This window comes from Anser anser (genome assembly GCF_964211835.1).
Source record: "Anser anser genome assembly, chromosome: 23".
Classification (NCBI taxonomy): Eukaryota; Metazoa; Chordata; class Aves; order Anseriformes; family Anatidae; genus Anser; species Anser anser.
The window spans coordinates 3,794,574-3,816,987 of record NC_139744.1 but is presented as its reverse complement, the minus strand read 5'-3'; the positions used below and the strand labels follow the sequence as shown (position 1 = coordinate 3,816,987).

Genomic DNA, 22,414 nt, shown 5'->3' with positions numbered 1-22,414 from the left:
TGGAATTATTTTTCCTTGCTTTGCTGTTGTTTTCTTCCTGGGTAACTTTTTGGGGGTTAAGCATTGTGTTCAGATGGTCTGTATGTCTGTCTGTATAGACACATGGAGAAACCTTTGTCTTTTTGTAGAGTCCCTGCAGGAGTCTCCTTAGAAATATTAGTCCAGAAAGTCTGAGCTGCAAAGACCCAGGAGACTGTTGGTTAAAATAGCATTGCTGGTCCACCCAGGCTGTGTTGCATAACTAGATTAAATTTCCTTTTTAATCCCACTTTGGAAAATCAAAGGCCTAAAAGCAATGTAGAAATGAGGTTTTTTAGATGCTAAAATACAAAGCCCCTAAGCGTGGTGGTTAAACAACACGTGCCACGTGCTTACATCTGAAAGACTAAAGGCATGGGATTTCAGGTTAGAAAGAGGTGATAGAAAATAGAAGCAGGAAACTCCGCTTGCAAAGCCTCCTTACTTAGGCTTTGGGTTCACTTCTTAGAAGTGACACATCATCGACACCTGCAGAAGAAACCAGGGCTGGTTACCGTACACTTAAATACCTGGGTATACTGGTTTCAGTGACTTTGGAAGAGGTTGGCTTGCCTCGTATGTTTATAGGCAAATAGAAAAACGTGGTAGAAAACCATTTAGGAAGATTCGGGAACAGCCTTTTCTTATGTCTCTTCGTGCTTTTATTAGTATATCAGCTAGCACACATACCGCAGGATAAACCATTGTAGGAATAGCTATGGAAAAGAGGACAAGATTTGGCTTAACCTTTTAGCATTGTCTGCCCAAGTGCTATTTCCTCTAAGTTCTCTAAGCCCAGAGAGTCGACCTGCTCTCTCTGCAAGCTGCACCTCGTAGCACGAGCACTTGACATTGTGCAGCCGGGTGATGGCCCAGGTCAGCAGACCAATCTGACTCAAAGTTAACCCTCCAGAAAACACACACGTTAATTTTGAGCCATTAATTTTGAGTTCATTAGTGTGGGGGCAGAAGACAGAGCACCTGGCAGTGGATGGGGCACAGAGCAGCCTGTCTTAGGGTGGTTTTCCACGTTTTAAGCTAATGATGAAGCCACACCTTTGCTAACACACACTGTTCTTCTTTGTTGTTGTTTTGCAACACAGCTGAACAGTCTATTTATACACAAACAGTCTGTTCCATTGCACGGCAGCACTTACACCTTGTGGCTTTTTGCTTTTTTCTGTGGTTTTCTTAAAATGTTCCTTGTTTATCTTCCAAAACGGAACAAAAATGTTCATTTCTATGCCAGGCTTACGAATGCAATCAGTGTCATGTATGAATCCCTCCAGCTCACAAATGGAAGCCGTTCTCCCAACATGTATTGATCCAGTCTTGCACTTAGTTGCATAATACGTCTTCAAAAGCAATTAAAAACAATTTATTGCAAACATTTTCTCTTGGAAAAACCCTGGAGTACCTTAAAATGCCAAAGCGGGATGTTTGTAGAGATGGGAGGTTTGGTAGAGCACTTCTGGGTCTTGGTAAATCACTCCAGTCCCTGGGTTGTTGCGTATGGGATGTGATTTTTTTAAGTTGTGGGAATAGTGGGAGTACTTCCTTTGCGTGAGCTCAGTCGGGGCACATATGGTGACCAATACTTAGTGAATTACTGCACGGAGTATAAAAGTTGCTGGGCAATTTTATGGTTTGAAGCCAGAAGCAGCTGTGAAGGGCACCGCTGTTGTGCTGGGCAGCCAGCATTTCACAGTACTTAATTGAAAGAGAGAGGAGAGCTGGGGTGCGAAAGGGAGGGGGCAAATTGTCCTGAGCCCAGTAGTGGGAGAGCTGAAGGGCTTGGGGTCACACACTACTCACAGACAATAAATTGCTCGCAGCTTGGCTACGAGTTAAAATACCACTAATACATTAGAAGAAAATGAAACAAAATGTGAGCATAGAGTCATAGCATTAATACCATGCTCGCAGGGGGAAAAAAAGCTAAGGAAATTCAGGGACCAGAGCTGCTGATTCTTTTCTCTTAATATCAGACATTAACAGCTCTTAGTTACGTTTTAATTATTGCCACCATACCCCAGAGCCCTGCGCCGTCAGCCAGCGCGGTCCAGCCACCAGCCAGTCTCCCCTGCCTTCTGGTTCCACCAAGTCTTCTCAGAGCTAAAAATGCAGCTCAGATCCTGAAATCGGTTTCCTGCACCATTCTCAGATAAATGTGAAGAGAAACCCAGCTCTGCCTCCAGAAAGGCTGGGTATTCCTATTTGCTGCTAACAAATACCTCAGTGATATGGCTCAAACCCACTAAAATACTTTTTTTGTTTGTTCGGCTGACGTTGTATTAAATTAATGTTAAAAAATAAGCCAATTAAAAATGTTCTTCGTTGTAATTAGGGAAAGCCCCTTCACTTCCTACATAGGCACCGTAGGGAGTGTTTTTAGAGGTATCGGTACCTCTCCAGAGTGTGACCTTGCAGTACAAAGAAACCTGCCTCCATTCTTCCAGTATTAACAGCAATTTTTCTGGCTGTGTGGCATTCACAAAGCGTAATCGAGTAATCACCAGTTCTAATTGAAACCCCAAATCTCAAAGCTAAAAAGAAAAAAAGTTTTTTCTTTTTTTTTAAAAAAGGGAAGGAAAGGGAAAGGAACAAAGAGTGGAGCTGCGTACAGAACCAGTTCAAGGTAACGAGTGAGCACATTAGGGGCGATAAGATAGAAAAATTCCTGTTCATTGCCAAAGGATAGAAAGCTGATCTGGTTATCCTTTGCGATCAGAGTGCTGACAGCAACAGCAAATTGCCAAGGAAGTGATTGTAATCCTCTTTCTGCAGTGTTTACCTGCTCTGTACTTCTGTACGGTGCGGAGCACTTTGCCCATCTGCAGAGATTGTGCGCTCTGTTTTACTGTGGGAAATGGGAAAGGACTGCAAGCATCCAGAGGTTGGGATCCAAGAAAAACACCTATAAAAATAATCCCAGGTCTTCCAACAATTCTTTAAAACTTGGTTTTACAGTTCAGAGCCATGTGAATCCATTGGTTTTGCTGTTTTATTGTTCCCAGAAACTGAAAGCTGCAACTGTATTTTCCTCCTACCCTCTTCCAGGCAAATGAGCACAATAACTCATTTTATATGCTTCCAACATTTCTCATAGTAATCATCAGAAGACACTTGACATTGGAGCTGGGCATTCAGGTTTCTGAATGAACACAAAGGCCTCAGCACCGTTTGCAGCTCATGTACACGATGAGCGTCTCATTCTGCTTCCATTACCCATGAAATGAAACATGAAATCTTGAGTTATGTAGACCCTGCACATGGTTTATAAGGTCTGCTTCAATGTTAACAGAGAATTAAAATGACCTTTTATAATACTAGATCCTCTCTTTTTCCTCTCGGAGAATATAAAATAACAGCAAATATATTATTTAGCTATTTGCTTAAACTTTCTAATGGATAAGGAATTTAATCTTTAAAGGTGAGGGCAGGGTTTGCACAGATGCCTCTCAGTGAGGTCTGTGAGAGCACAGAGAGCAGTGGTTATCTCAGGAAGCATCCTGCGTCTGGCAGCTGGTCCTCTTGGGATGCTTCTGGCAGAGATGTGAGCGCACAGCAGCCCTGCCTGCGCCACGCAGGGGAAAAGCACAAACCAGGGGCACGGGAAAGTCCTAAAAGCTGACTTAAACGTTTCTTAACATTGAAATACGTTCATGTTTACTTCTGTCCTGTGCTGTCCCTGGAGGAGGACGGAGAGGTCTCACGAGCAGGGCGAGCATGATGCTCGGAGGGTCTGCAAAACCTCAGCGAGACCCTGGGAGACCACGCTCGGGAAGAAGCACAGCAGAAGCTTTTTAAGAATACCTCTTGCTCCGCCCAAGGGAAAGAATTGATACCAAAATGACTCAGAAAGAAGTATGATGTTAAAGGCAACATGCTGCAACACAGGGAAGGGAAGCTCTAATTAGATCTGCTGTAGTGTGCTTGCTTTTCCACAAGCCCTGCAATGTGTTGCAGTACAGCAAAAATTTGTTCTTTTTTTCACTTTCGTTATTGGGTTGGTGTTCTCTGAATTAGATACAACTCTTCCTATGAATCATTCCAAAGAGAGAGATGAAACAAAGATGCCTCAGATAAAACCCCAAACTTTGTGTTATGCTAATATTGCTTGACTGTTTCTTGATAGCTTAGGCCAGATACCTAGCCAAAAATGATGTCATTAATTCTGAAGCAAATTTATTAGTACAGCTGAAAGGAAACTGAATTTGGGGTAAATGGAGAGGACTTTACCTTGCAACAGCACACTCTGACATCAGCCACAGCAAGCTGAGCCCATTGACTCAGCTGGGAGCAGCAGCTCCCTCCCTCTCTCCATTTTTCCCCCAAAAGACCCAATCCCCAAAGCCCACCGGGCATCTGGGCTGCCAAATAGCACTTCCAAGTCAGGTTGCCTTCTGTCTGTTAGTCAGAAAGTTCATTGAAGCTGAATTGTCTTCCACTAGTTGTGTGCCATTTCCTTGGAAGAATCGCATCAGCAGTACGCAAATGTTATTTTGAGGACTTTTACTTTTTTTCTCTTGTATCTGCAATCGCTCTGTCTTATTGCACGGAATAAACCTCACCACTGAGGGGAAGCTTTCAAGAGTTTAATATTATATTTTATAAGCTCATTTCATCTTGCATATTTTTTTGATGTACTGAAGCATATTCTTTAAAAAAATGACTTCTCGTTTCTCTGGCCGTAGGCCTCTTTAATTATTCCTCAGTTCTAAATCAGAAGGATAAATCTCAGTTCATCGGCAGGGTGGTTGCACCGACAGTTACAAGAACCAGCCACGGTAAAGCCCGAAATGGATGTGGTGTTTCACGTTAGCCACCGCTCGTAGCGTGCGAGTCTCTTCGGATGTGGCTGTAGAGGATGATGATGATGAAGGTAGGAAAGAGCCTGGCTTGGGCTGCCGAGGAGGAACTCCCCAGTCCTCGTAGGAGCAGCAGTAAATCAGGCAGTTAGCCATCCCCGTGCTCTTCTCTGGCAGCGCAGACCACTTAACATCTGGGCTTCGCTTGTCTCTTAATCGCCATTTCACAGACAGGATAGAGGCTGAAATGCAGACTCCCTAGATAAATAAAACAATAAAAAATGCCAGCTGGCATGCTGTTCTCCCCAGGAGATGGAACAACTGTTCTTCCAGGGAGCCGCACGCCTACGGCAGTGCCTCGAAAAGCGCGCAGTTGTTGCTCGCTGCAGAAGCTCCTTGCTGCCCACTGGGGCACGAGGAACGCCTCGGAGCAGTGTCCTGACGTGGAGCAAAGTCAGGAGAAGGTCTCCTCCTGATTCACAGTAAAAGACTGGCTACCGTGTTTGTATAGACCTGAGTTACTGGATGAGGAACGACTGGATAGACCTGAAGTCTTCTAACCAAGATCCACATCCTAGAACTAATGCAACTTTTAAAGATTTTCAGTTCTGTGCCTTAGAAAAGCTTTTTAATTACACAAGTCAGTAAGTGCTGGCACAGTTACGTTCCTCAGAAACCATCCCAACATGGCTAACCATCCTTTTAGCTGCTAGCTGGTGTGATCGGAGGCCAGAAACCACTGTGAAGGGACGTCCGTCTCCCAAATCAGGCTCTGCGTTAACAACTGGGGGGAGCAGTTGTCCCTAATACAGGCTCCAAAAACCTGGCTTCATGTTGAAAACCATTTCCTATATTTAAGAAGGAAAATCCTACAGCCCAGAAGTAAGCTGTAAGGAAAGGATGGGCCTGATGCGTATGAGACACTTGGCTCTTTATCTAATAACTGTGGCTTTTATGTAGGAGATGAAATATCACCAAATTCCATTCATCTGAAGCTATGCTAAAAGCGATTATTGAGGACTTAAAAAGGAGGAGGAAAAAAAAGAAAAAAGACAAACAACAAAAAACCCTTAAAAGCGGCCTTTTCAGAACAACAAAAAAACTAAAACTGTCAATATGGCAAAGTAAAAACTATAGCAATGCTGGGTTTTGGCGTCTGTTTTACAGAAAGCAGTGTGTCGAGCAGGGAGATGCTGTGCTTGATTAGACCAGCTGATACCGTTTGGAAAACTGGGCTTGACAACCTGTGCATCTCTGAGGAGTTTTCTCTTGAAGTTTTAGGTGATCACTACGATTAATGATTTAAAACTGCACATGAGTTACGAAGCTGACACTAGTTGACACTTCTGTAACAGTCAACCAAAACCGGTCCTAAGAATGTTGTGAGTCAAGTACGATTCGGGCGATACAGATTGCGTAAGGCATATGTTATGTGCCTCTTGAGAATAACAATTTGGCATTTAAAATCCTGTACAATTAGCAGGAGGCTCTATACTGTTAGTATTGCAAGTCTCAGTTCTTGGCCATGCAGCATGTTTATAGTGTAGGATTTTCTCAGTGTGCACAAGATGGGCTTGTATGAAGGTGTTTTCCTGGAGACTGCAAGTCAAAAATAATTGCTAATAACCTATATATACACCATATATATAGATATGGTATATACCGTATATACCATATATACCATGTATATACCATAATAACCATATAATAACCAGCTTAGTGGAGGACTTGTTAGTGTTAGGTCAGAGGTTGGACTAGGTGATCTTGGAGGTCTCTTCCAATTTGGATGATTCTGTGATTCTGTATATTATAACACTGATTCTCTATTCGAGGAGAAATGTGAGTTTTCAAAGGAAAAGTTGATTTTTTTGTTGTTGTTGATGAATAATTGGAGAGAAAATGATTGTTGGTTTTAAGTCATTACATAAAATGGAAAAAGGAGCTTTTATCAGTGTTGCTACATCGAATGATCTTGTATAAAGAAATGAAATTACCAGGAAAAGGAGTGTTTCTGGCTATCCTTGATGGCTCTGTACTTGGTAGAACAAATATGGGACTGGCACAGGGCTGAATACAGGATTTGGAGGGCGGAAGTGCTGTTCTTTGGCAGCTGCTGTCCGTACGTATGTAAGAGTAGAAGGAGTTGGTGGTGAAGCACACGCACAGTTGTGCTCGCTGCAGGTGCTCCGATCCCTTCGCATCACCTCCGAGTAGGGGTAGTTTTATTTTTCTTCCCTTTTCTTTTCATTCTCCTGCCTGCCCCCAAGGAACAGGAGCAGCTTCAACGGGGTAACTTGAACCGCATTCATGAGAATGTTTAGCAGAATTTGGTAAAGGAAAAGCTTGATGCCTTCACAAAGAAACAGTGGTTCTTTCAGCCAGCAAGTTTGTTTATTGTATGCGCTGGAGCCTTGGCGCAGCAAAAGTGCTGAGCCGCGTGTGTAAGGCATTAATAACTCCCATTCAAGTGTGGAAGATATGCCTGGGAAGTATGATAATCCTTAACTCAATTTAATGGTCTGCATAAGCTTAATGCAGTGTCATTTACAAATATAAAAGCAAAGCATTCAGACTTTGATTATTTTTTATATAAAAAAAGTCTCCTTTGCCTGAGTATTCCCTTTCTCAGCTCTCTCAGGATCAACCAGGGTTGTTCCCGGTGTGGTTTTTCAGCACATCCGAAATGTACAAGTCAGTCTGAGTCCAGGCCAGCTGGTTTTTGTCTTGTTTGACAAGCGACTGAAGTGAAAAGGGCCTTTTACTTGGAAAGGAAGGATTATGTGCTCAGGCCCTGCCTTGCGATAGCACAGGCCGCACAAAGGTGTGGAGGATGAAGGCCGAGCTGCTCCCGGGCGAGCTCGGCCTGCTGGGGTTTTCTCCCTGTCCCAATACCCTCAAGATATGTCAGGTTTCACAGAATCACAGAATGTTAGGGATTGGAAGGGACCTTGAAAGATCTTCTAGTCCAATCCCCCTGCTGGAGCAGGAACACCTAGATCGGGTCACACAGGAACGCATCCAGGCGGGTTTCGAATGTCTCCACAGAAGGAGACTCCACAACCCCCCTGGGCAGCCTGTTCCAGTGCTCCGTCACCCTCACCGTAAAAAAGTTTTTCTCATATTTAAGCGGAACCTCCTATGTTCCAGCTTGCACCCATTGCACCTTGTCCTATCATTGGGTGTCACTGAGAAGAGCCTGGCTCCATCCTCCTGACAGTCACCCTTTACATATTTATAAACATTAAAAAGGTCACCCCTCAGTCTCCTCTCCTCCAGGCTAAAGAGACCCAGCTCCCTCAGCCTCTTCTCATAAGGGAGGTGCTCCACTCCCTTAATCATCCTCGTGGCTCTGCGCTGCACTCTCTCAAGCAGTTCCCTGTCCTTCTTGAACTGAGGGGCCCAGAACTGGATGCAATATTCCAGATGTGGTCTCACCAGGGCAGAGTAGAGGGGGAGGAGAACCTCTCTTGACCTAGATTTTGCCTTTGGGGTTGCCTCGGGTTTGCCTTTGGCTCCTGTGGTAGTATCTGCTATTCCACTATAGCCACCCTGGCTCATTTACACTGCAAAAAGTGGGCATAAAGGGCACGTTTTCATCCCAAAGACATGTTCTGCTGGCCTGTGGTGCCTTAGTACAAGTGGGATTGAACCTGCAAGCGGCTTGCGGTGGGTTCGGTGCTTATAGCACGCTGCTGATGTCTGCTCCAAATCCACATCTTCTAAATGCAGCGCTTCAGCTCCAATTGCTGCCCCACGGTGAGCATCTAATCAACCTTACAGGGGTAAAAGGGCACTAAGGACTTCTAAAACCAGACTCTGATACTTAAGCTCCTTGTTTTTTATCACTCCTGTTGTTTACCTTTTGTCCTCTCTGTCTGTCTCTTTTATTTTATTTGTTCTTAAAATCTATAAGTAAAGTTATAAGAGTTATAATCTATAAATAGAATTACAAATAATAGAGTATTATTTTAAGAACAGCATTTAAAATCGCTGCCCCTTCTCTCTACCCCGTTACAGTCTCTCAATCTTAGTTTTCGACTGCAGCAAGATCCTGTAAAGACAGGCACGTGGTAATTAGGGATTGTGTGGAAAAAAATATTTCTCTTCACTTAGAAATATTCTGCCTTTCGGTTTTGTTCACTTGGTGCATCTTGTGTGACAAGGAGGAAGGATTCAAAGTCCGGTGCTGAGCACTGCTCTAGAGAGCGATATCAAAATATTTACTCACTTCACAGCAAAGAATTCACATCAGCTTCACAGGCAGTCTTTGAAGAAGTCATTCAATTAATTATTTCAATTTAAAATAATAATCCTGTTCTGGTAAGCGACTAAATACTAAAGTGAATGAAATGTAAGTTGCAGTTGTTTCATTTATCATTCACATATCCCCACTGAGACCTTCTTTCTGCTACAAAACCATAATGAATTTATCAAAAAGGAAAAAAATAAAAGGGATCAGATACAGAGTGCTGAACAGCTGAGTACTGAGCAGAGTGATTGCCTTTGGTAAATGCTTATTGGGAATTTTGGAAGTGGTTATCAGAACAAGGACAGACCTGCTGATCTGCAAAGACTTGTTTATTTCTAAGTTTTCTGGTTATAAATGCGCATGGTATTCCCTTGCAGTGGAGTTCTCATTCCTTCATTTTATAATATTCTGTAAATTACTTGGCTGAAAAGTGCTATGACATGGCAAAACACTTTCTGAATTGTAGGTAAATTCATGTGCAAGTGTTCTGATTTTGTTTTGTTTAAAGCACGTTTTCTCCTGTCTTCCAATCATCACGTATCACTGTATAAAAAAGCAATTACTGTTTCTTGTACTGATTAATGCAGCTTGGTGGCAAATGTAACGCGAGACGTTCCCCTCTGATACGGTCCGGAGGCATTTCTCATCAATCTGCAAGATTCCCTTTTCTATTTCTTCTATATTGAGATTTGATTTTGAAAATATTTGTAGTCATTGAGAAAAAGCGTTACGTCAAGAACAGATATGTGAAACGATCACTATGAATGTCACATCTTGATAGGAAATGCCGTAGGTGAGGTCATGCTCGAGGCCAAGGGATTGGGAGCTAAATATCTGCAAAATCAGTTTGTACCCAGTGCTTCTCACCCGTTTGTTGGGTTTCCACGTAATGCCCTGGGGGTCACTGCCCGTAGCCGTGTCCCGCAGCAGCAGCCCGGCCACCCGGAGGTGTGCGCCCAGCTGGCAGGTGGACGATCCGTCTGCAGTGCTTGGGCTGAAAAATGGAAGAAAAAATCCCTTGCACTGTGTTATCTGCCAGTTTCCAAGAGGGAGAGATAAAGTTTCTAGCTGCCATTTCTCTTCCAACTGTACTTATTCATGTAGTGATGGCACCTTCAGCAGAGACCGATAAATTATGCCTGGTTAATCTAACATTGTACAGAAAACTAAATTCTCCCATGAGCAAATAACTTTGGAATAGTAAAGTCGTCTTCTTTAGTTCAGATAACATTTTTCTCATTTACTTGTGTGTTTTTGCTGGTCTGTTGAAGGTTTAATTTTTCCTCCACTAATTCTGGCTTTATGAACACCTAGATGCTAATATCCAAATTAAGTAGCTCTAAAATAATTGAAGGGTTTTGGACTGTGTCATAAAATGCATTATTGAGTCGTCTTTTATGTAGTAGGAAATGCTGACTGTCTTTGTCAAAGTTTGTACATGTGCAATTGAGTAAGTTTTGTGATTGGGTGAGCTTGGCTCAAATATAAGCATCTCCATTTGTCTTTTTTGTTTACCAACCTCAACAGGAGACCAAACCAGAGCAAACCCCAACAGGGCATGAGAAAACGTTACCAAAACACTTCTTTATTCCCAGCTATGGGAAATTAGACTTGCCTCATCTCAGCGCCATTGACTAAACGTAGATATAACTGTGTATGTTTGGCTTAAAAAAAAGGAAAAATGAGTGGGGCAGAAGATGGGATCTCAAAGCTGGGTGTGATGTAGTCCTTTGCTTTCTCGTGTAGCCACCAGCTCGGCCCACCTGGAGGACCTGGCGTACCTGGACGAGCAGAGGCACACTCCCCTGCGGACGTCCCTCCGCATGCCGCGGCAGAGCGTGGCCGGCGCCCGCGCGCAGCAGGACCTGCGAGGTAGGAGCGGGCTGGGGGCTCGTGGCCTCCATGGGGAATCTGGGGGGGATCTCATGTTGCTGCCGCTGGATTCAATGGTTTGCAAGCGAAAATGTTGGAGTGGGGCTCTCCCGCAGTGTCTTCTTTGTCGGCGTGGCCAAATTGGGAAGAAAAATGTGTAATGAACTAAGTACTTGTGCTTTGTGTCTGGCAGTGGTTGGCTGGATGCTGCCTTGCTGTTCCTAAAACAGTGCCACGATCAGTGAAGTGCCACTGGAGGGAAGTTTTGGGGTTGTTTTTCTGGGCTGAGTAGATGTCTGGTTTGCCAGATACACGCTTCGTGTAGCCTTGCTGTAAAGATGCATCCCCCATCACTGTCCTGCGAACACTGATGACAGAGGTCCAACCCCCCCACCCCCCCACCCCGACATTCTCTAATTGTCCTTTTTGGAAGAGCATGTGCTTTAATTTTGGAGCCCCAAACTGTGTTTCAGTTGGATTATGGAGGAATTGTTTCACTGAGTTGGCCCAAATTGTGAGCAGCCTCACTTTTGGGCAATACAAATACAAATCGATAAATTTTACTCTAAAGACAACGTGCAGCATCGCAGCCCCACACCTCCTTCCAGAGGCGTCCTGGGGCTGGGATGCTGTTGGCTGTGCCTACAGACAGCCTGGCACTGCTAAGGGGGGGGCAGGGTAAGTGCATCCCCCAATCTGTGTTACCCTATGCATTTAATGCTATATCACATATGGGGATTCCTGCAAAATGTCCCCGGATTCCTCTCTCTGATTGCTTCCCTAACAGTGCTCCCTGTCACTGAGCACTGGGGCTAATTCAGAGCTTTGATAGTTTTTGAGAAATGAGAAAGCTTGATGGACTACTTCTTTTTTTTTTATTATTATTTTGGAACAAAAGCACAAGCTGTGGCCCCCTTTGCAACTTGTGGCGTGCCCGTGCAGTGGGAGCCCAGCGCAGTGCGTGGAGCCACCACCCCAAAGCACCCCTGCTATGGCTGCTCACAATGCTGCCATTCAGGCGGTCCTCTCGCTGCTGAAAGGCCTTTTGAGAGGGGAAAGTTTTGCGGTTCTTCCTGGCAAATTCCACAGAAAGACGTTAGCAATGAGAAGAAGCACCAGGGCTGACATTTTGGGATTTTATTTCCAGTCAGATCTGGCACTGCCATAGCACTGTATGTCCTTGAGGCTTCATCCCACCGCACAGCTTCCATCCCCCGTTTAATCTGAGCACTGCCGTTGGTTTTTGTCCTCGAACAATTGTTCTGGTAACGGTGATGGCTCTGCATGTGCAGCAAATCACCAGGTTAAGGCCTCATCCCCATCAGTAAATGGCCAAGAGAGCTCAGGGCTCCTCTCTCAGACCCCCTTGGCTTCTGGTGGTCTGAGGATTGAAACTGTAAATCCTATTCCTGGCTCTTTTGGGAGAATTTTGGGTTGCAGCTGTGCCTGGGAGGCAGGGAGAGCAGTTTCTGTTGGCAGTCTGTGCAGCTCCCCCTTTCTTTGGGTCTCCTTTGGGAACGCGGCCGCTGTCCTCGGGCAAGGACATGGGAGGCAGCAGGCTGGGTTTAGCTCAGCAGCACCGCAGGCAGCACCTGGGGTAGAGTTGGGATTTCTACAAAGCACACAAGCCCCTGACTGCAAGAAAAAAATGTATTTTTTTGTTGGCTTTTTTTTTTTTTTTGGTCGTTTTGGATTGCAGTCTGTAATGAAATCACATTGGCTGGTGAGGCAGTTATAAAAATGTATTAGCAGGCAGTAAGTGAAGAAAGCAAACTTTGACAGACAAAATTTCCATATGTTCGAGCAGAAGAGCTTGCCAAGCCTTCGTAATTTGCAGTGATTGCATCCAAAACATTAAAGTTTATTGTAGGAACAGAATCAAATTGTTTTCCAGACACACTTTTGAAAAACATGTAGCACTACATATTTTCTTTCTTCTTTTCTTAATGTTTTTTTTTTTTCCCCCTTTTTTTGCTAAGGTTGCATGAGAATAGCAGCAGCGTGTCAGGTTTTTGGAACTTGTTGCTGATTCTAGTTGAGGAGCTGTGCTATTTTTAAAAAGAGGTGGGGAGGGGAGAGAAGAGGATGTAAAAAAAATCAAGCCATCACTATTTGGAAATATTTTCATTTCAATGAATATCTGTGCCCCACCCACCCAATCCTCAGTGGTCCAGATATTATTGTGAAATTGCATTGATCTGGGCTGTTATAATCACCAGTGCTTTGTTCCAACTGGAAATGCTAAACTTGGGCTTAACTTCAATATCTCTAGACTTGGCACTCTGCTGAAATAATGAAGCAATTACTGGCCCAGGATCTGGCAACATAGATTACAGCCCACTTATTTTGTTCCTGGTGTTTAAGAATCCCAGTGCAGAGCAATTAAATGGGGGACTGTCCTGCCTATTTGTGCCCGTTAAATCAGTTATTTTAACCAGGTGAAGAACTTCGCGGTGTAATCCCAAAGGCTATAAGAGCATTACAAGCACTTGTACCGGTGGCAGGTTTTTAATAGGATGGCGAATGCTCTTCTCGGTTTTACTATTTCGAGCCAGCGGAATCTGAAGCCGTTCTGGGTTATTGTAACCTGAAGTACAAGATACTTATGATGTACCTTGGAGCAGAAGCCAGATGGCAACCAAATTACATGGTATTAGCACATCCCAACTGTTGCCATCAGGATTTATTTATTTTTTCCTCCAACAGGAAAGTGTCTGTGCTGATGCAGTGGGAGAAGAATCTTGTTGGGTAGGGGAGGAGAGGCTGGTGAAAGTGTTCAAACCCAACCACTACAATGGAAAAGGACTGTTGACTAATATAGGCCATATGGCAATAGCATGTTTTCCTTAAAATTTCTTTTATAATTTTCTGTGTTTTTTTATTTATTTATTTTTTTCCCCCCGTCTTGGTGTCTATTGAATGCTGTAGCCTTTTGGGTATGTTAAAAAATAGTTTAGCCTTTTCAGGCATGCAGTCCGTGAAAAATAGGTACTGCTTTCATGGTGATGGATGTAGACACTTAAGATGGCACTTGAAAGAAGCTGCAGTCTAAAGCAAGGAAAGGAAATAAACATTCAACTAATTTATGGGTTCCTATTTAATGAAGGGCACGGTAGATGCTGATTGATACTGTGTTATTCAGAACCGCATTTCATTGTAATAAATAGTGAAGCGCTTCTTGCCTGGGCTTCCTCTCCACATATTGGCAATACCCACGCTATGCATCTTCGTCCGGTATGGGCTTTCTTTGGACAGCAAGATACATCTTCCACTGGGGAAAGTAAAATGGCAACAGAAACGCTTCTAGAGCAAAATATCAAAGAAGTAATGAGCTGAGGATGCTGAGAACAAATCCTGTTTAAAGAGAGAAGAGTCTGTAAAAAGACATGATTTCTGAACAGGCAGTTAAGATTCTTTCAACAAGCTAAGCTAAGTAAAAATTCACGTGGTGTAGCAGAGAATGACCTGCATGTTAAAGCAGGACGGGCCTTTGTCTGACTTTGTCCCTGCTTGTCTTCAGCCCAGTGGCTTCTTTAAATCGTGCCCATAATACAGCCAGCTTCACTGGGATTTAATTGATGCTTTCAAATGCAAAAAAGAGCCAGGACAGGTATGGTAGACAGCGTTTGAGCTTGGGGTTAGAATATATTGTTCGGGCTGTACCAAAGCTTGCACAGCATTTCATCAGCTATTATGCTGGTGAGGAAATTCCATGCTGCCCTACTCTACACACCAATATCTATAGGAGTAGGGGTTTAATTTACCTTAACATATTATCTGAAGTTCTGGGTATTTCTGTGGTACTCTGACTTAAGTTCTATTAAAATCTTTGATTAAAAATGAATATAGACCCCAGTAAGTGTTTGACAAAATTTTAGGGATGGAAAGGCAGCTTATTCACAAATGCTGAAGTCAAGTGCCTCAATACAGTTTGTCTAAAATGTGTGCACACATCCTCACCCAATAGTTCTGAACCTTCTTGTCCTCTCTTACAGAGTCCTTTCCATGGGTTTATCCTTTACTCAGCTTCAACCCCAAATGCTGAAGTTGCAGTGCAGCCTCCTCTCTCTGTATTTTTTTCCCTCGTGATGTGTGACATGTTTCTTTACCAGTCTTTACTTTGTTCATTCCTTTGTTAGAAGCCGAGCTTTTAAGATGAAAGACTTGTTTATTCTTTTGCAAAGTGGAGCCAGTCGAGGTCGCGGTTGGGAGCTCAGCAGAGCCCCACGTTTCATCCCCTGGGAGCTGCACAGCCCGAAAGGAGCACGGCCACGTGCCTCTGCCTCGTCCTCTGCCTGGGGACCGCCGGCTGCTGAGGCTCGTAAAATAAATAGTAACAGGGGAGGGTTTTGGAGTGGTTCAGCAGACAGCATCGGGAATTAATGAGGATCTGGCGCATAGCTTGCAATTAGTCAATGACAGTTTTAAATAATTCATAACCCTTTTAGACGATCCAGCTAGGAAAATGTTGATGCTGCTTTCTTCTTTCAAAGCAAACGCGTTGGCTTGAAGGTGCGGTTTGAAGCAGGTATTTGCAGGGCAGCAGCTTAAAAGAATATGCACGGCAGCACTGAGAGCCGCTAACCCTGCTCCACGGTTCAGCTCAGCACAGTCGAACAAAATATCTGGGTCTTCTCCTAGCATGTGGCCTTGATTTTGGTGGCCGGTGGCACAAGAAACGTATTCTCAGCACTGATGTCCAAAGGAACCTGGCGCTGAGTGTTTAGTTAATGGCAAGAGGCTTACCAACATCCCTGCCTTCGGTCAGCCCCGCGATTGCGAAGCCTGGGAGTGATAAAGGTCTCGCCAGGCTGCCAGAAGAAGGCGTTTGCTCGGTGGTGTTGGTAGGTCTGCAGGGGCAGGAAGGTTGGATGTTGGCAGATGAGTGGGCGTGTCTCTTCTCCGGGTTTTGTTAAGCCTATTTTAGGACTGCATATACCAGGTGACAACCAAGGTGTATATATGCGTGTCCAGTCTTTAGGATACCCTTTGTCTGCTTGGGGTGTAGCGGTCGAGGGTGTAGTCGTCACACAGCCTCATACCCATTCTCACCTCTGGAAAGAAATGAAGATTTGAATCTGTCTCCACCGTTTACAGCAGGAGCATATTGGATCCCACAGCTTACATATTTACTCAGTCTTGTCTTTATATTACCCCTGGGACCGTTTGGTACCTGTTAGACATCTGGCTTGCACTAGCGTGGGCCTCCTCTGCAGCCTTTCAGAAGAAATTACCATGTATTTTCACTCTCTAACACAACACATCGCATATACACACGCACAAGTGAGGTAAAGCTACAGCTTACCAAGCACAAGTCTTAGCTCGATGTTTTCCAAATGGAAACTCGATTATTATTTTTATTTCATTTTCTATATATAGCATCAGTGGTGTAACGTGACCGAAAATCTCTCCCATCAGAGGCGATGCTGAAACACGTCGTTTACATCAGCCAGCCCCCTTCACCTGCTGGTCCTGGCCCCGTGCAGCGTGCCATTGCCTGTGTGCATCGTGCCGTTACCCCTGCATCGTGCCGTTACCCCTGCATCGTGCCGTTACCCCTGCATCGTGCCGTTACCCCTGCATCGTGCCGTTACCCCTGCATCGTGCCATTGCCTGTGTGCATCGTGCCGTTGCTCCTGCATCGTGCCGTTACCCCTGCATCGTGCCATTGCTCCTGCATCGTGCCACCCCCTGGCATCGAGCCCCCCAGCCCGGAGCTGGGGCAGAGACACGGGCCCCCGCCAGCTGCAGCCACCCGTTGGCTCGTCCCCTCCCAGCACCAGCAGTTCCCTTCTCCAGCACCCTCCGTGCCAGCGCGTCCCGCTGAGCTCGCGTGACAGCCCCCAGCGAGGGAGGCGAACCGGAGCTCCCGCCTCTCCCAAGCCATCTCCACCCCAATACAAAAATCTCCGCGTTTCCTCACTGACGTAAACTTAAAGCACGCTCGTCGCCTGCAAGTGGGAATAAAAATACGGCTCCTGCCTGCAGCATTAAAAAAAGAAAAAGCAAATACTTAACAACTTAACCACAAGCTGTTTTCCATGAGGGGGTGGGTCGCAGGAGCGGGTGGGATGGGAGCGGGGGCGAGGTGTCGGGGTGCTGGGGCAGAGGCTGCAGGGTGCGAAGGCAGAGCCTCGCAGGATGGGCAGCAGGTCCTCTGCTGCTGCAACGTGGGAGGAGGAAGGGGAGGGATGAGTCGGGGGATTCTCGAGGCAGCGGGTGCCTGGGTCATTCATAGCTTTCAGAGCAGAGCGTTGCACAGCCCGGGGGAGGATCTCACATCGGAGCACGAGGCTTGACGTAGAGCCCCAGGTTGGTCAAAAAACGTGTTTGTAGTTACAGCAAAAGCTTCAGGGTGGTAGCACAGCTCTCACCTCTCCCCGTGTAGATAAAATATCCCGCTGCTGTACCACGATAGGTAATTTTCAATGAGTTCAGCCTTTGGAGCTCGTTTCTCACTACAGGGGCAGGTGTGGGAGCGCTCTGCACCACGGAGTGCCTTCGGGACAGCCGGGGGCTCTGCGGGGGTTTGAACCTTTCCGTGCAGGAGGCGAGCTGCTGAAGGAATGCCCGACCTCAGCAGATGCTGAACGATGCACGGGCTTTTCTTAAGTAGCTGGGGGCCCTAAAACTTCAAAGAAACCCAACGGTCCCAACTGGAAGCAGCTTGTGTAGGCGATGGGAGCGGGATTGTGCCAAGAGAGAACCCTCAGCAAAGCGAGTCCTTTACTTAAATCCTTCTGCGTCTCTGCTCGGGGGACTCCCCCTCTGCAGCTTCGCGGGGTTTGGTTTAAAATAGGCTGTGAGGACATCTAGAAGTTGTATGGTGGGTCAGTTTATCTCAAAACAAATTGAATTCAGCTTCCTGAACCACAGCTCAAATCTGCCACATCTCATGGCATTGGCTTAAATCTCTGTATCGTACAAAAAGCGGCGCGGCTGGGAGGTGCTCAGGGCTCACACCCGGCTCTGAGGCTGAACTCATATCCTGCTCTTGCAGCTCCGGCCCCTTCGGTTAGCCTTGACTTGAGGGAATCCTGTCTCAAATAAAGAGTTTTCAGGTGAAGTTACTTGGTGGGCAGTCCTGATTATCGCTGCCATTCAGGGGCTGTGGGGTGCGGGTGGTGGGAGCCCGAACCCCCCTTCCCAGCAGGTGCTGGTCCCCAGGATGAGGATGAGGATGAGGACGAGAGCCACATCAGTCACGCTGTGACACCATCCTCTCCCTGGGCAGCAATCTCCTGCTGTCTCTGTGGCCACTTTCTGAAAGCTTTTCATTAAGAAATTGTCTCAGCAATAAGGAAATGAAAATAAGCTGCTGCTGTGAAGAAGCAGCAACTGTCCGTGCCAGCACAAAGAGCTTCCAGCAGTTTGTGTTTTCAGGTTTCTGTGTACCACCTCCCAGTCACAGGTCTTCTAGGCAGAATGAGCCATGTGAGTTAATCTTCCTAAGACCAGGTTTGCACCAGATCTGTGTGTAGTTGTTACTCTTTGTAGGTGTATGTTCCCTAGATAGCTTGTGCCAAATGGAAAGAACGGCAGATACCTTCTCCCTCCACCCCCAAATGTTCCTGAAAAGGTTTCGAGGCTGCTTTGGTTTTAGTTTTACATTTTATTATAACCTAAAGGTGGAATAAATCCAAAACCGAGAGCTGAGCGTTTCAGTGGCAGGAAGCACACGGCAATCCCCGCGAATCCCTGAAGTCTTCAGGGGAGGGGAAGACGTCTTCTAGGTAAGTTATGTTCCTGAGGAGTGGCACTGACCTGTCTGCTTTGAATGGCTTCACATTTTTGAACACGCCAGTAGCACAGACCAGGCTGCCGGCCAGCCGTGCCCGTCGGAGCATCCTTGTGCCTCCCTCGAGGCTCGGAAAGTGAGGCTGGAAGGGCAAAGGCAGGGGGACACAGCAAGCGTGCTCGTCCCCCTGAATACGATGAAGAAATGCTTATTTTTTGTCTTTTGTTTTTTCCCTTGTTCTCACCATCAAGTAAAGCTCACAGAATATTTCTGTAGTGGCAAAAGTACGTGGTGCCGGGCAGTAGTACACAACATGGAGGCTTCTTGGGTTAGAAGTCGGGGTGGGGGACCAGCAAGATAGAAACAAAGCTTTTTAGTTCTGACTTGTGAAATTATTCTCTGAGGATTCAAAAATAACATTTCTGTGCTTTCTGTGAAATATCAATGACACGCAGCATTTTCTGTGGTCAGTATTGTCTCATGTTGCAATTTGGGATATATTATAATGCTACCAGACATAAAAGAAAGCAGTACAGTTGGGGTTTGAGGGATGATGCCTCTGTTTAGGTTCCTTAGCCCTAAGTCTGCTCTGCAGGGGGACCTGAGCAAACGTCCTTGGTGCCCGGGTGCCCCCAGGCCACACAGCCAGGTACACCTTGCCAATTGTGTTTTCTGTAGGGGAACCAGGTCTTGGATTAAAGGAGAAGATGTGCAAATGTGAAAACTCTAGAAATGATCAAAAAGGCAGAGGTTTCCTGACCTCCGTCCTAATTGGGAGACAAGGGATCATTACTGTCAATGCCTTTCCCTCCGTTTTTTCGCTCTTTTGTAATTGATTCTCTGTACAAAAGGGAGCAGTTACTGCATTCGTTGCTGGTGTGGCAATAGCCTGCAGTGGGATATGGCATATCTTCTGTTAGAAACATGCTTCTGCCGATGTAATGAAGGTGGCATGGGATGTTGTAACCTTCCTGATGAGAAGCCGTTGGGAAGCTACCGGAAAAAGATGCTCATATATAGATTAACGTGAAGTCACAGCTCTCCATCTCACATATGTTTCATGTTTCAGTAAATTGTCATATATTTTATCTCCTGACATCATATAATTCCAGTTTTAGAGGCTGAGAGAAGTATTCCCACCTGGCACGGGCAGAAAAACATGAAGAAAGGGGAGCTAGAGTAAGCAGACCTGCCGACTCGAGGACAGCTGTCTCTGGCTGGCTTGATTTTCAGGAGGCTCTGGGAGCCTATAGCATCTCAAGAAACAAATGACAGTGTTAATTTCATAATGGGAACAAACTCCAGAAGCTGAAAAGTTGTTAGGTTTAAGCAAAATAGAGCAGAATGCTTTTTTGGTACTTACTGCATCTTTTAAGTAGAGAGGAAAAGGTTGCATATAAAGTGAAGCCAGTTGTAGCCCTCTTCTGTTGCCTTCATAGGAATTAATTAACCCACAAATGCTTCTGATTTTCCTTTGATTGCCAGGGGTTTGCACTTGAATTTCTCCTCCCTCCCCCTCGTAGATGCTGAGGAGGTTTTCAGAAGATGAGCTTGCATATAAAAAGGGGAAAATGAACGCAGCGAGCTTCTATGTTTTAGGTGGTAGCACTGCACAAGTATGCGTGGCAGGTCGGGGGCAGGCATTTCTTGCACACCTTGTTATATTCAGGATGCCTGTAACACTGCTTAGGGTTTGCTTTTGCATCTCCCACGTGAAGCAAAATGCACTTACATATATCTAAATTGGGATAATGCACAGCCTAATTTCATCAGGCTCCTGCCCTGATATAAATCTTCCCTGCTGCCTGGGATGTGACAGGTAGATCTTCTGGGGCAGAGCTCGATGGGGCTACTGTAGGAGTAGGTGGAAGGGTTTTTCTGTATTAAGAGGTGCCATAATCAAATATTTGAAGCTGTGTTTCTATTTAGATTGAATTCTGCTGCTTTAATTTTTGCCAATTACCAGTGCTGCAGATGGTGAAGCCTGCCAGTAGAGCTTTAAAATCAGTCTGCGTTTTTAAAACATTTTCTGCATAAGGAGATTGAGTTAAATTTGGGATTTTCCTCGTGAAAAGATAAATGGTCTAATTGTCATACAGGAAAATTCTGGTTTCGTTTATAGATGGTGGAAGAGTTGAGATAACTTTGCTTAGGTTGACTGAACGCTTGTAAGATTTTTGTGCTTGTTGTATTGAACAGGTGACGTTAGGCATGCAGTTCTGTGTCACAAGGGGACAGGGACAGCTGCCTTGCAGAGCTTTCTGCCCTGTGGCAGGGCCTTTAATTATGGTGACCTTGAACAAGAAATTTCATTTCTCCAGCTCCACTTTCCCCAATTGTAAACTACTTTCTCCTGTAAAATTCCCTGAACTCCTTTGATGGAAAATGCTGGGAAAGCGCCAATACTTTTAACAGCAAACCTGTGGGCAATAAACAAGCTTGTATTCTTTTCACCTTTTGCAATGAAAAGATTCCTAAGGAAGATTAAATAGTGGTTTCAGATCTATGGTTTTACTCTGGTAGCATTAACACTTACATTCTCTCCCTGTGTTTCTTTACAGTACGCTTTGCACCTTACCGACCTCCTGACATCTCTCTGAAACCACTGCTCTTTGAGGTTCCCAGCATCACCACCGAGTCCGTCTTCGTTGGCCGCGACTGGGTGTTTCACGAGATAGATGCTCAGCTGCAGAGTTCAAACGCCAGCGTTAACCGAGGAGTGGTGATCGTTGGCAACATAGGCTTTGGAAAGACTGCCATCATCTCCAGGCTGGTTGCGCTCAGCTGCCATGGCACACGTATGAGACAGATCGCTTCGGATAGCCCGCATGCCTCCCCAAAACGTAAGTTCAACAGCATGCACATCTTCCAAACTCAGAGACCTTTTCCATCAACTTTTCTAATGTTTTTGCTGCAAAGATCCCTTTCCTCTTCAGACCCAAGAACTCAGTTAAACCTTTGTTGCCAAGCAAAGGAAGCACCTGCCAGCATTGTACTACTTGTGTTCCAAATCTACATTTTGAAGAGTCAAAATAGTCTGTCTCTGCTTTCTCTGGCTTAGAAACATCACAGATTGTCTCTGATCAGGAAGGCTCCAGTTTTAATTGCTCCAATTATTTTATTACAAATCCCTCCTGATGCATTCTCCTTCCCATACAGTTGGTTTATCTCAGTTTGTCATGGTTTGAAAGTTTAGGGTAGGTCACAAGCCCGTGTGGGTTTGGCAGCCAGGCTTGCTCTGCCTCCTGTGGGTCCCATCCAATTCCCATCATTCTGCCCTGACATGTTTGCAGGTGGGGATGACAACATTTTAAAATCACTCTGCTCCGAGTAAGTGGATAAGACAGGACTAAAAATACTGAGTTAGATGCCTAAAGGTATCTTTAAGGATCTAGGTCACTGTATCTCAGAGAAACTGTAGTTGAATCTGTTTACTGGAATCCAGTGCTCTTAGCCATGTAGAAATATCTGAAATGTCACCGAATGTTGGCATGTTGAGTAGTGTCACTTGTCAGAGCTACAAGAACAATGTGTAGTGAAAGGCAGGGCTTGTTTCTATATTTTAACTGTAACTCTGCGGTGCACCAACTGCATGTCTCCCCAGCTTACTTAGAGGGATTGTGGAGATTAGCAGTCTACTGTACTTAACTGTTTCCAGACTAAAGGCTTGGATATCGAGAAAGCTCCCTGTACCTTTCATGCACAGAAGAAAAAGATCCTTGGTCA

The 22,414-nt window shown here is 45.2% G+C and overlaps 1 protein-coding gene and 1 long non-coding RNA gene across 26 annotated transcripts in view; one reads left to right on the top strand and one right to left on the bottom strand.

The window, feature by feature from the left end:
* TANC2 (tetratricopeptide repeat, ankyrin repeat and coiled-coil containing 2) overlaps window positions 1-22,414 on the top strand; it is a 282,115-nt gene that overhangs the window by 190,421 nt on the left and 69,280 nt on the right. For 24 of the 25 annotated variants that reach the window (XM_083809549.1, XM_083809550.1, XM_083809532.1 and 21 more), the window contains 2 exons: window positions 10,825-10,950; window positions 21,250-21,531. In XM_083809549.1, coding sequence (XP_083665675.1) covers window positions 10,825-10,950; window positions 21,250-21,531 — 408 coding nt within the window. Of the gene's footprint in view, window positions 1-10,824; window positions 10,951-20,059; window positions 20,288-21,249; window positions 21,532-22,414 lie in introns of those variants that run through there. The other variant, XM_083809547.1, reaches the window with a different exon arrangement.
* LOC310885802 lies at window positions 16,268-20,135 on the bottom strand. Its single transcript, XR_014574985.1, has 2 exons — window positions 20,052-20,135; window positions 16,268-19,944 (listed from the first exon to the last, which is right to left on the bottom strand). It is a non-coding gene; the product is annotated as an uncharacterized lncRNA (long non-coding RNA).